Source organism: Mustela erminea, chromosome 7, assembly GCF_009829155.1.
Source record: "Mustela erminea isolate mMusErm1 chromosome 7, mMusErm1.Pri, whole genome shotgun sequence".
Taxonomy (NCBI): domain Eukaryota; kingdom Metazoa; phylum Chordata; class Mammalia; order Carnivora; family Mustelidae; genus Mustela; species Mustela erminea.
The window spans coordinates 135,609,652-135,623,193 of record NC_045620.1 but is presented as its reverse complement, the minus strand read 5'-3'; the positions used below and the strand labels follow the sequence as shown (position 1 = coordinate 135,623,193).

The 13,542-nt window shown below is 45.2% G+C and overlaps 1 protein-coding gene across 2 annotated transcripts in view; it reads right to left on the bottom strand.

Moving 5' to 3' along the window:
• MBOAT2 (membrane bound O-acyltransferase domain containing 2) overlaps positions 1–13,542 on the bottom strand; it is a 119,468-nt gene that overhangs the window by 30,036 nt on the left and 75,890 nt on the right. The window contains exon 4 of one of the 2 annotated variants that reach the window (XM_032353379.1): positions 3,679–3,774. The exons of the other annotated variant lie outside the window; for it this stretch is intronic. Within the exon in view, the coding sequence (XP_032209270.1) occupies positions 3,679–3,774 (96 nt within the window). The remainder of the gene's footprint in view (positions 1–3,678; positions 3,775–13,542) is intronic. 2 annotated transcript variants of the gene reach the window in all.

Below are 13,542 nucleotides of genomic sequence, written 5' to 3'. Positions count from 1 at the left end.
GAGCCCAATGCGGGGCTTGATCCCAGGACCCTGGGATCATGACCTGAGCCGAAGGCAGAGGCTTTAACCCACTGAGCCACCCAGGTGCCCCTGTATCTATTTTCTGAGGCTAGCATGAAAGTCAGCCTTCCTGTGAAAAGAAACTTCTATTAAGAAGTGAGTCCCTTAAGGGCGCCTGGGTGGCTCAGTAGGTTAAGCCTCTGCCTTCAGCTCAGGTCCTGATCTCAGGGTCCTGGGATCCAGGCCCGCACCCGGCTCCCTGCTCAGCAGAGAGTCAGCTTCTCCCTCTGCTCCCCACAACCCCATCCCAACTTGTGTTCTCTCTCCAATAACTATATTCTTTAAAAAAAAAAAAAAGTGAGTCCCTTTTATCTGATCGTTTTAAACATATCTTGATCTCATGGCTAACTACACACACACAGACACACACACACAGTCACATGCACACACACGCGCGCGCACAGTCACACACACACACGCACAGTCACTGCGCGCACACACATGTGCGCAGTCACTCGCGCGCACACACACTATCAGTTTCCTGTGCCCCATGCAAATAAGACCGCCTCATACAAAAGAGCTCCCACGTGATTCCCCAGCACAAGCCCTGCCTCACTTCCTCTGCTGCCAAACTCAGGGCCGCAGGAGAGCGTAGGACAAAGGACCGTTCACTCTATTCAACTCTACCTTCTGCAAACACCCAACATTTTGGATATTTACCCAAATTAGGATCAAGTTATGATCTTTTCTACTCATGTGTTAAACACACCCAAGACTTCTAAATCCCTAAATATTTCATTAGGGGAAGAGTTTGCCTCTAGATGCCTTCTTTTCTGTCTTGTATCCAATAAAAACAAACAAACAAACAAAAAAGTCCTCCCAACTTCATTCTGCCAGATGGCCTCCTTCGGCTAATTTGTCTCTGCCCCATCTGTATCAGTCTACTGCCGATGGTCAAATGCTTCCTCCTCGGGGACACACATTACACATTAAGCTGGGAGTCTGATACCAGGCTATCCATCTTTAACGTGCTCTGTTGTTTTTCTCCCACATATTTAAACATTTTAAATGACATTTAAATACTGAGATGAAATTTTAAATTTTAGCAAAATATTTCAAGCCATGTCATAGAAAAAGCTATTTTTAAACCTGCCTTTGGCTCTTACTGCAAACTACCCTCTAATTTGTGGGTCACGTAAGCGGTCCCTTCCAGTAGGATGGTGGCAGCAGCGGTGAGGAGGCCGGCCCTTGTCTGCTCGTGCACAGCACCTCTGTCAGCGTCATCGGGAGGATTCCAGGGATGCGAGGGGAGGTGAAGCCCTGGGAAAGAACCTTCCCTAAATCAGTGCGGGAAGCAAAGGGTCCCTCTTTAGAGGACTGCCACGTGACTGAGAAATAAACGTTTATCATTACCACGCGGAGTCACTGAAATTGGGCTGTTGCTTAAACAGCAGGGAGCCTATCCCCAGCTAGAGAGGCGTAGTGAACCAGAGTTTAGAACGTCAGGTGAGAGAAAGAAGAAAGGTAACAGCCAGGATCAAATCCGAGGAAGGGTGGTGAGGGCCCAGCGAACACGGCATCGTGCCAATCTGTACTCACGCCAACTGCATTCATGACCTCAATTTGGCAACATTGGATTACTTTGTCAATCTGGCCATTTAAAAATACAAGCAGCATGGTATTTTTTAAATGAAGTAGAATGTGGGATCCCAAAATATAAGCTAGAAAGACAGAGCAGTGGTGGCAGAGCCAGGCCTGCTTCGAGCCCCGGCACGCGGGTGCAGCGTCCGAGCACTCGAGAAGGCAAATGGGAAATTCCTAACTTTACAGTATCACCTCCAGTTGCTAGTGCTAACATTTCTGTGATCTACATGCATAAACTCAATTTGTCAGGAGGATGCTTTTTGCTTCTATTTCATTCTAAATGCTTCATTCATTTCTAAATTCATTATAAGGCGAACACTGAAGCTATAAATTTCTCTCTTAGATCACAGAGCTTTGCCCACATTGTATTTATTATTCCCCGCCCCCCCCATTCTTCTCGCTGTATTTTCTACATTCTTCTTTAGTAAGGTATTACTATTACTGATTCAGGAAGTGTCTATTTAATGCCACCATGTGCTAAGCACTAAGGAGACCCCGATGAATGAGACCACCAAGGTAACGGCTCCTGGAGGCTTAAACTAGGTGACCTTGACTCTTTTAAGTATTCACAACTAGCTCCTACTTGCATTATACCCAACGACAACATGCAACCTGGCTTAAGTCTTCAAATTCCAAAGACTTTCAGTGGCTCAACATAGTCACTGATACAGCCCGTTAGCTCTTTTTCTATAATATCTATTACTTATACGCTAAATCACCAGCATCTCTTCTCCTTTTCTGAATTCCAGGTATATTTCCTTATTCTACTCAACATATCACTAATTTAACTAGTTTTTTTAGTGTACTTAATTGGTTCGTTTTGGCTTGGTTTTGTTTGTTCTTTTGTATGCAAGAAATCGGTTTTAAAAAGTAAAATCTACTTGAATCCCATGAAGGAGAAAAGAAATTTCAACTTCTAAAATTCTCTTGTTTCATAGCAGTAATTTTTCTCTAAGGTCATACAACTTTGGTCTATTCCTACTGTTGAATTTACTCTTTTTCATCGATCCCATGATATACTTTATTTTTTCTACTTTGCTTATCCTTAGCAGAGGTCCTTTTATAAAGATGATGAGCACGTTAGTCTTTAGGGACTTGGACTACATTTATCTTGAAGCAGACATTTAATCAGTTTTGTTACAGGACAACGAGTACCACAGAGGAACTACCTGCCTTTTGAAGGAACAAAAGGCAGAAGTTATTTCCAAGGCTCAGTGGAATACTAGACATAAGAATGTAGAACATTCCATGAAAGTGAAATGCGTACAAGTAAAATATACACTCAAGTGTCTTCTCCAGGAAATTCAGAAGACAAGGCTAGGCCAAGGACCTTTGGTCCAAAGAAAAGTCTCGGGGGCTATTAAGAACCAAGAAGAAGTGACCAGATCTTATGTAGAAGCTGGTGAATTCAAAAGAGGCTTAGGAGAACAAAGAAAGAAACAGAGAATCAAGCACAGATTCCAAGGCACTGGTTTTCGACAGTTACATCTGATGGCAAAAATTTCCATAAAATTAGAGAATGCTTCCAATATCAATGCCATATAAAAATTTAATTGCTACATATTTATAAATTATATATATGTCAACTTAAAAGGACAAGTTCTTTTTGTGATTATACAGCACCATAAAAGACCACTTCACAAGAAAAAAACATCTAAATTTAGGGCACCTGGGTTGGCTCTCTTGGTTAAGCATCCAACTCTTGATTCTGCTCAGGTCATGATCTCTGGGTTGTAAGATCGAGCCCCATGTCAGGCTCCTCACTCAGTGGGGAGTCTGCTGGGTATTCTCCCCCCCCACCTCTCCCTCCCTCTGCCCCACCCCTGCTCAGGCTCCCTTGTGTGCCTGCACTCACTCACTCTCTCTCTCTCAAATAATCTTCCAAAAAGAGTCTAAATTCATAAAACAATCTTCAACTAAAATGCCTGTCAATCACTTTTCATTTGAGCTACTAAATACAACTGTATGTTGTCCTTTCACCAACAAGTTAGAAGAGAGAAAAACAGGCAACTGAGTTAAAAGTGTTACTCTTACCCTGAAAAATCAGCAGAGTATTGTCCATAATCAAAGATATAGACTCTAGTAATTTGGCACACTGTGAGGTATCCCAAAGCAAACACAAAACAATATCTGGAAAACAAAAATAAACTAGATTAGTGAAAGTAAAAGATTCATTTTATTATAATTTATTAACCATATGATTCAAAACTTAAATGGTTCAAAAATTAAATATTTCTAGATCTACTCCACAAATAGCTTTCTTCAGTAAAAAGTAAAAACTCTTTACTAGTTCTATTTCAGTTTACATTTGTGGATTTTGTACCATCTTCAATGGTGGATGCCTCTAATTAAGGCCTTTATTATTTTTTTCCTTCTGAAAGACCTCCCTAGACCAAATTATAGATTTGCAAGTCATAGTCACAAGTATAAAACTCTGAGTATTGGTATTTCTTCTATTTACTCCTCCTTCTTTTTAGAAAACACAATTTGGCACAAAAATATTTGGCTAAATTACACATTAAACAAATTCCTAATAGGATTTTAAAAACTTGTTCTCAAGTCTAAAATCACACATCCTTAGTGTGGATCAGGTGGCTTTTACTCATGTTTTAGAGGCGTGAACATTTAGTGATTTTTCGGATTCTCGAGGTGCTTGGGACAGAGTTACAATAATTAAACACAGGGTATGGAAGACTTTACGTATCAGAATGAAGAGAACAGAAACAGACTCTAGAACACACAAGACCACGTGGCATGAAGGCTACAGTGCAAGTGAGCGGGGAGGACGATCATCTCAACAGTTCCCGGCATCATTCTAGACGTCTGAAGAACTACTGTACCACGGAAGAAGCAGACACACAGGAAACGTGGATAAACATCCAGACGTTTTCAGATTGGGGGAGGACTTTCTACACACTGATCACAGAGAAGAAATCAACAGGAAAAGCCCAACATATCTGGGGAAGTTAAAAATCTTAAGTTTCCTGTGTAGGCAAGTCAGGTGGTTTCACGAGAGATATCTTTTTAAAAAACTTGGGGTGCGGGGTGGCTCAGTCGGTTGAGTGTCTGACCCCTCATTTTGGCTCAGGTCATGACCTCAGGGTCCTGGGATCCAGTCTCACATCCCTGCTGAGCAGGGAGCCTACCTGAGGATTCGCTCTCACTTTCCCTTTCCCTCTGCCCCTCCCCTGACTCACACGCACATGCACTTTCTCTCTCTCAAATAAATAAATACTGTTTTTAAAAAGAAATCTTTTTAACTTTAGACAAATAGGTAATTTCGATCTAGTTTAATTATTCCTGAGGGAGGGAAAAAAAGGAGGACAGCTCTTTCAAATGTTGTACAAAGCTGACAGACTCCCGATAAATGTATCTGGCCAAGTAGCACACATGCCTACTCATACACACAGTGTTGACAAATCAATCTTAACGTAATTTCTAAAAACCCTGTGGCTGATTGTGTTTCCCAAGGATGCCCACAACAATGTCTCCCTTTCATAGGCTCTTCTACGACCCAATCTTCTGCTTCCCCCATTTGAACAAGAGTCTATTTCTCTATCCAATTTGAATCCAGGTTGGCCTTCCAGCTCCTTTGGCAGTAGATGGCCGCACAAGTGACGCTTCGCTAGTTCCAGGCATAGCCGGTAACTGGCCTGGCACTTTCTACTTCTTGCCTTTTGGAAGCTGGCTGTCGTGAAAGAAGGTGACATGAAAGAAGTGCGACTGTCCTGAGACCACCCCACGGAGAGGCTCTGGAGGATGAGACGCCGTGTAGGAGAGAGAGTAACACAGACACACCAGATCGTAAGACGTGAGTGAAGAAGCCGATGTCTATCCCTAAGAGATGATCTATCCAGCGGAGCCTTTCCTGAATTCCCAACCCACAGAATCACCAGCGGAAGGACATACGTATGTATTTTAGGCCACCACAGTTGTGCAGAGTGGGAGAATCAGAGCACAAGTTGGTGATCACAATAAAAATCTGGAACACAGAGCACGGGCTTGAGGACTCGGTGCGGGTGGGAAGTGGAAAGGCCTGAAGGAGACGGCGAGTGAAGATCGGAAGGGCAGTCAGGAAACGGTCCCTGGAAGCTACAGAAACTGGCTAACACTGCTGGTCACTCCAACATGGAACACAGAACACATACGGTGTGCCAACAGTGCCAACGGGTTCCTTCTAGATGTGTACAACGAGGTATGCAGATAGAGCAATGAGCTAAAACTGAGCTGTATTCAGGTTTTCAGCAGAATTTAGACAAAAATAGAAAGGGTTCAGGACAAAAGTACTGAAAGTACTTTGTACTTTCCAGTCACAAAGTAGTCACAAAGTAATCACGGTAAAGACGAAGTCAAGAGTAACCTTTAATGACTTCTCAGGAAGATGTACGGGCACATCTTTAGAAAACCTCTCGGGAAAAGCAACAGTTCCCCAAATCTTCAGGATATGCATCTTAGACTCTCCGCCAGGCAAGAACGTTTTCTGGAACCTGGAAGGTGCTGTCACACAGCACTTTCAGACCACAGTGAAAGGACACGGTCTACAAGAGGTCCGTGGGAGGAGCTTCTGTCTAATGCAGGAGATTTACAGACACGGGAAGCTCCCAGGAGCCTTTCAGAAAGACGGGATGGAAAGGAGCAGCAGTTCAAAATGAAGACAACTTTCTGTCCCCAGTCGTCTACTGGTAGGTGGCGGGCAAAGAAAGCTGCTCGACCGCACAATGTGGCTGTTTCTTGCATAGAAGGAATGACAGCCCAGGGTGTGGAGAAAGAGCCACAGAGACCAACTGGCAGGGACGAGACGGGGCACCCCTCAAGCAACAGGTAGCAGGTGTCCAGCTGGACGTCCCCGTCGCTCTGCCGCAGAGATCGCTAAGACACTTGCACTCCTGTCCTCGTTTCACGGAAGGACCCTGCAAGCATCCGCTCACCGCTGGGTGCCGGGCGCAGGGGGACCAGGCCTGCCCCGCTAGCGCGCTGGGGCTCCCGCGCGGAGCTGCGTCGGAGCTGCGCAGCGCACGGAGGACGCCTCATCCGCAGAGCACCGGCTTGGCTGAGCAGACGGACGGGTCGAGCTTGACGCCGTCCGGAGGCGACCCCTGGGGGTCTCAGCAGGTGAGCTACCTCTCACGTAGGACACACGTAAATCGTGGGGGCCACGGGACGGCCTTCAGATTGCGGCCACGCAGCCCCGCCCAGCAGGAGCCGGAGGACCGTCCTCTTCCCCGGGGCAGGCGCTGGACCAGGACCTGGTTCCCAACAGAACGTCACAGAAACGACTTCCTGAGCCTGCAAGGCCCGGTCACACGTCCTGCGGCTTCCTCCGGTTCCGTCTCCAACCGCTCGTCCTCCGCGCGCTCAGCCCGGCCGCCGCCCGCGAGCAGACCAGGCCGGCCGCAGTCGGCGGGTCCCAGCCGGCAGCCCCCGCGGGCCTCCGGGCGCGCCGCCCACTTCACGGCCGGAGGAAGCTCCGTGTGTCCGACGGTCACGCTTCCGCAGGACCCGGGTCCCGGCCGACACGGAGCGGCGCCTCCCGACGTCCGCGAGCGAAGACTGTCCGGCCGAGCCCCGCCAGCACACGGACGCCGAGAAACAGCAACGCGCGGTGGTGACGCCGCCGAGTCTGGTGTGGTGGTTTGTCAGCCGCGCGAGCCGAAGTCGTTCCGCGGGACGCGCTCGGTGTCCCACAGCTCACCGCGCTTTACGATAAAATATCCGGACCGGCTAGCGCTGTTTGGACAAACGCAGTTACGATTCAGTATGAAAGGGCTAGTTATGTCTTTATCATCATGAGGATGAGCCAAAGGGAAAAGCAGGCATCGTCAGTACAGAGAACGGCATGTAGTAGAACGAACGATGTTTCCATGGAAGGACCAGAACGGTCAGCGAACCGAGAGAGAAGGACCAGAACTGTCAGCGAACCGAGAGAGAAGGACCAGAACGGTCAGCGAACCGAGAGAGAAGGACCAGAACTGTCAGCGAACCGAGAGAGAAGGACCAGAACGGTCAGCGAACCGAGAGAGAAGGACCAGAACAGTCAGCGAACTGAGAGAGAAGGACCAGAACGGTCAGCGAACCGAGAGAGAAGGACCAGAACTGTCAGCGAACCGAGAGAGAAGGACCAGAACGGTCAGCGAACCGAGAGAGAAGGACCAGAACTGTCAGCGAACCGAGAGAGAAGGACCAGAACGGTCAGCGAACCGAGAGAGAAGGACCAGAACAGTCAGCGAACTGAGAGAGAAGGACCAGAACGGTCAGCGAACCGAGAGAGAAGGACCAGAACGGTCAGCGAACCGAGAGAGAAGGACCAGAACTGTCAGCGAACCGAGAGAGAAGGACCAGAACGGTCAGCGAACCGAGAGAGAAGGACCAGAACTGTCAGCGAACCGAGAGAGAAGGACCAGAACTGTCAGCGAACCGAGAGAGAAGGACCAGAACTGTCAGCGAACCGAGAGAAAAGGCCGCTTTCCTCACGCATAAAGGAAACTGTCAGAACACCCGCACTGGGTCAGCCCCGAGACACTACTGATTCCTGGGGAAAGCATACGGAAGTGGCTGACGTGGGAGAGAATATGTGTTAGTATCGATGAATTTAATTTTAGACTTATTTTGAAAATTCCAGTAACATAAACTCCACTCTTATCAAATTAATTTCTAAATTTAACATCATGACCCTAATCAAAATTCTGACAATACTTTCAGCGGGATCTGACCAGCGGACTCTCAAGGTCTTCTGGAAAACTAAACAAACATATGACCAGGAAGACTTGCCCGATTGCGGCAGATAAAAGAACATGTCACAGTGATTTATAATGTAGTATTGTTTCATAAACAGATCAAAAGATTAACCAAACAGAGAAGAAAGTTCAAAAAAGGCCTCGTTCAACCGCAAGTTTTTGTTTATTATAAAGCTAGCACATGAAATTAGTGGGAGAAGGATGAATGAGGGAAAGGAGATTAAAAAGTTACTTCTCCTTTCAGAAATAAAAATAATTTCCAGGTTCACCCTACCTACACACACACACACACACACACACACACACATTAATGTAAAAAAAAAAATAGGACAACAAAAAGTACCAAAACAATATACAGAGAAATACCCTCAAAATCTTGGCATGGGAAAATCTTCATAAGCATGACAAAAATCATAAATGCCATGAAGATAAAGTCTGACAAATATTTACTCCATAAACACTGGAAATTTCTATAGGACAGATGACAGAGAATTAAATAAGCAACAGAAATTGTTCACTAGATATAGATTAATATCTTTAATTTAAAAAATCCCACATATAAACAAGATTTAACAAATCAAGTGAAAATGGATGAGAATGTGAACAAGTAAGTAATAGAGTTTAAAAAAATTATAAAGTTAGTCCATTTAGAAAAATAAATGAGCAGCGCCTGGCTGGCTCGGCTGGAGGAGAGGATGACTCTCGATCTCAGGGTCCTGAGTTTGAGCCCCATGTTGGGCATAGTGGTTACAAAAAAAATAATAATAATAAATTAAAAAAATAAATAAATGAGATTCAAGATAAGGAATGATCAGGAAATCATAATAATCACTCAGAAATGCATATCAGAATTAGGGGCACCCAGGGTACCTGGATGGCTCTGTCAGTTAATCAACTGCCTTTGGCTCAGGTCATGATCCTAGAGTTCTAGGATGGAGTCCTGCATCGGGTCCCTGCTCAGTGGGAAGTCTGCTTCTCCCTCTGACTCCTCCCCTCTCATGCTTTCTCTCTCTCAATTAAATAAAATCTTAAAAAAAAAAAAAAAAGAATTAGGGGCACCTGGGGGGCTTGGTCAGTTGAGCATCCAACTCATGGTTTCAGCTCAGGTCATTATCTCAGGGTCATGAGACTGAGCCTTGCGTCAGGCTCCACACTGGGTGTGCGGCCTGCTTGGGAGTCTCTCTCCCTCTGCCCCTTCCCCACCCACATCCTCTCACTGGGTCAAGTGCTCTAAATAGAATAGAATAGAACAGAATGATAATACTTGCCCAGTATCACTGGCAAAAGTTTAAAAACAGGCACTATCCAGTTTGGGTAGGGAATACAAGCATTCTCAAATGCAGTTGGTGGGATGAAATTTTAAACAGCCCCTTTTCTGTTTTTGATGAGTGATTTTGCAGTATACATCACAATTTGTACAGATTCTTTGAGCTGCCAATTTTACTTTGTGGAGTCTATTTTAAAAAACAAAATTACTGGGGCACCTGGGTGGCTCAGTGGGTTAAAGCCTCTGCCTTCCGCTCGGGTCATGATCCCGGGGTCCTGGGATCGAGCCCCGCATCGGGCTCTCTGCTCAGTGGGGAGTCTGCTTCGCCCCTCCCCCTGCCTGCCTCTCTGCCTACTTGTGATCTCTGTCAAATAAATAAATAAAATCTTTTTAAAAATTACTTATTAAAGCACTAATGATATGCAGAGAACCAAATACATGTCTCCAATACGATATTGTTAAAATAAATGGAAATAATAAAATAAACAGAAAGCCCCACTATGGAATTCAGTAATAGTGAGTAAGGAGACATCCATATATGCACACACACAATAAAGATCAGTGAAGCAGAAAAAGTGAACTAAAGAATAATCCCGTTTTAGGTACTAAAAAACCCTACACACATTTGTGTGTATATAAAGACATACTGGTATATCATTGAAGAAGTAGTTCTAGAACACAACTGTAGTAGACACAACTGTGTGGCAGAACACAACTGTAGAGTGTAGGTGACTCACTCCATGTGCATTTCTGTCTCCATTGCCCCCTGCTTTCCTCTACTCTAGAGGCCACAAGGCTAAATGTTCAATGCCCATCCTCTTGCAGTTAGAGCGGCATGATACACAGATCTTTCTTTCTTTTTTTTTTTTAAAGATGTAATTGATTTATTTGACAGAGAGAGAGAGAAAGCGCGAGCACACAAGCAGGGAGAGCAGCAGGCAGAGGGAGGGGGAGAAGCAGACTCCCTGATGAGCAGGGAGCCCGATGTGGGAATCCATCCTAGGACCCCGGGATCATGACCTGAGCCAAAGGCAGAGGCTTAAACCACTGAGCCACCCAGGCACGCCCCATGATACACAGATCTTGTCTGTGATGTGTATTCTGCTGACGTTCTGGAAAAGACTGAGATCTGTGCTGTCCAATATGGTCTCCACTGGAAAGAGTGTTCTAGATCTGGTTCACAGGAGCTCATGAAAGCTGATAGTTTAAGAATTTTTGTCAATTGGCATTTAAACACAGCCATTATTATAAACTAAATAAACAGTATTACAAAGGCATTAAATATTCAAAACTCATCACGGTCTCAATTCCTTCCTTCTTATCATCCTCAATTCTATTCGCATGTCCTGCACCTGCGTGATGGAAATATCTAGAACGGTGAGCTACTGAGCATTTCTTCCCAACCCCCACTGAGGGACTTCAAGTGAGTCACTTCAAGGCTACAGGGGCAGAAGCATTTACACTATAAAAACGGGCAAACACTATAAACCTTTGCGATCAATCGTTTAAACCAAGATCAGCAAACTAAAGGCTGTAGACCAAACCGCGCTCACTGCCTGGTTTCGTAAATGACATTTTCCTTGGCCACACTCATGTCCATTTGTGTAGGTGTGTCCATGGCAGCATTGCTGAATGGTTGCAACAGCTGTAATGACCCTCGAGGCCTAACATATTCATGGGAAATTTGATGGATCTGAATTATAGTTAAAATGTTGAACAAAGGATGGGGGGAAAATGGTGAAGAAAATGCTAGAAAAGCATATTCAACTTTTAAAAGGGCGTCATGACTACAGCCATTGTACTGTGAACAAGAAAGAAAGAGGAAATAGTCTCCCATTACGCAAAAGCTATTACTGAGGCAGCAAAGAAGTCGCTCACACGTGGACAGTCGAGTGGAGCTCCGACCTACATCCTCCTTGTCCGATTTTCACCATATTCACTCACATAAACAGAAATGACAGCCGACATCCGTATTAACTGCGTTTGTTTGCCCACAACATAAGCAGCGTCCTCACTGAACCGGATGGCAACCAAGTACTTCTGTCTAGTCCGATCTTGCCGCATGGGGGCTGAGCAGCTGAGAGTTGGGCAGAAGTCAGTGGAAGTATGCTGCAAGAATCAGCGGCTCCGTGGAATTTACAATGAGGAGTGTTGTGTATTTTATTATGACTTGTGAATCATGAACAATCTCTTCACTGTATTAGTAAAATGTGTATCAAGTTTGTGTATGTGAACTTACGCATCTCGTTTCCCCAGAAAGCCCGGGAGTCACTAACACTCCGCGGCGCACCACGGCCGGGCTGCAGGTGGTCACGGGGCACCTGGACTGGGGCTAGTCTGCATGGAGACGGCTACAGCTGCACGATCCGCTCTGCTTTTTGAAGGCTTCACAAAGAATTTAAGAGCTCTCTTTAAGAATTTTTATACTGACTATACTTTGGAATGATACTATTTTGGCTGTATTGGATAAAATAAAATGTATTCTTTTTTCCTTTTGAAACTGCCAGTGTTGGAAAATTGCGAATTACATCTGTGGCTCACAACGTATTTCTAATGTATGGTGCTGGATAGTTTTCCTGAAAACAAAAAAGGGAAGAGACAGCTGGTACGGCTTTTCACACTTTTGAATTCTTTCTGCCCAGAAAGCAGATCTAGTGCTTGTTGGAGCAACCATCTTGTCACCGCGGGTGGCGAAACAGGCTCAGAGAGCACCGGCGGACCAAAAGAATCCTGATTCTTTAATGATCCAATGAGCTGTTGCTTCGGCTCTGAACAACCTAATCCAGCAAGAATCCCAGGGGGTGAAACCCCCCCCCCCCCATTTTCTGCAACTGAAACACATTCCGATCTAATGGCAAAGCACATTCAACTTCTGTTGTTTTCTTTTAAGTGAGATCACAGGGCAAGGTGATGGGGCACGCCTTTGACTTTGCCCTCTGCTGATGAGCGGAGGAAAGCAGACGGACGAGCCAGCACACATGTGCCTGGTAATGATCACAAGGGCCAGGCTCAACGTCTGATTTTCACAGAGTGCCTTCAAACAGAAAAATACACGTGCAAATAAACTCCAGCCAGAATAGACCTAGATGTAAAGAATGGCCCTGTCACTTTTTATTCTTCCTACCTGTGACAGTACTTAAAAAAGGCGACACCCAGGGATCCTGACGACTCTTAACTCAATCAACCGTGATCTTGACCCTCTTGCAACTGCCTGGGTTATGGGTAGGCATAAAACTTGGGTCTGGTCTATGAAACCTGACACAGAGCTTCTGGAAAGGCTTTGCTTCTTTCTTGGAGTACGACCTTGCCTACTGGCATGTCTGTAAGCGCGGCAGCCACTTTTAGCTTATGAAAGGATTTAGCCTATGGACAAAGCCAACATGCTAGGATGGCAAAATAGAAAAGTTAAGTAAGCTTTCTGATGCCCTCATTAAGACTGAGTTGCTGACTTAGCCAACACGAGCTGCCTTGCCTCATGACTTCTTGCTCTGAAAGGTGAATCTTTCTATACTGTTCACACTGCTGTGCCACCGCGGGCTGGGATTTCTGCTCTCTGCAGCCAAAAGTATCCTGATATAATTATTACTTATAACAAAATTAAAGCAACAGCATAGGATGGGTTCTCGAACAGAACATTTTCTTGTTTGTTAAATATAAATGTTGAATTAATGCCTCATTTCAAAAAGAGAAATCACATCTAAAATATTTATTCATTTACGTTATCAGCTACAGAGTGGAAACTGTTCAGGAAAAAACAGAGAGTTCAGGGACCATGGGATTAATGAACCAGAAATGCTGAGGGAAAAAGAATTCTTCCCAAATGAGGAAAACAGGTAACATCACCAAAAAGTTCAAAATCCTAGTGGGAACAAAGACAAAATCGAACAAATGAGTTTT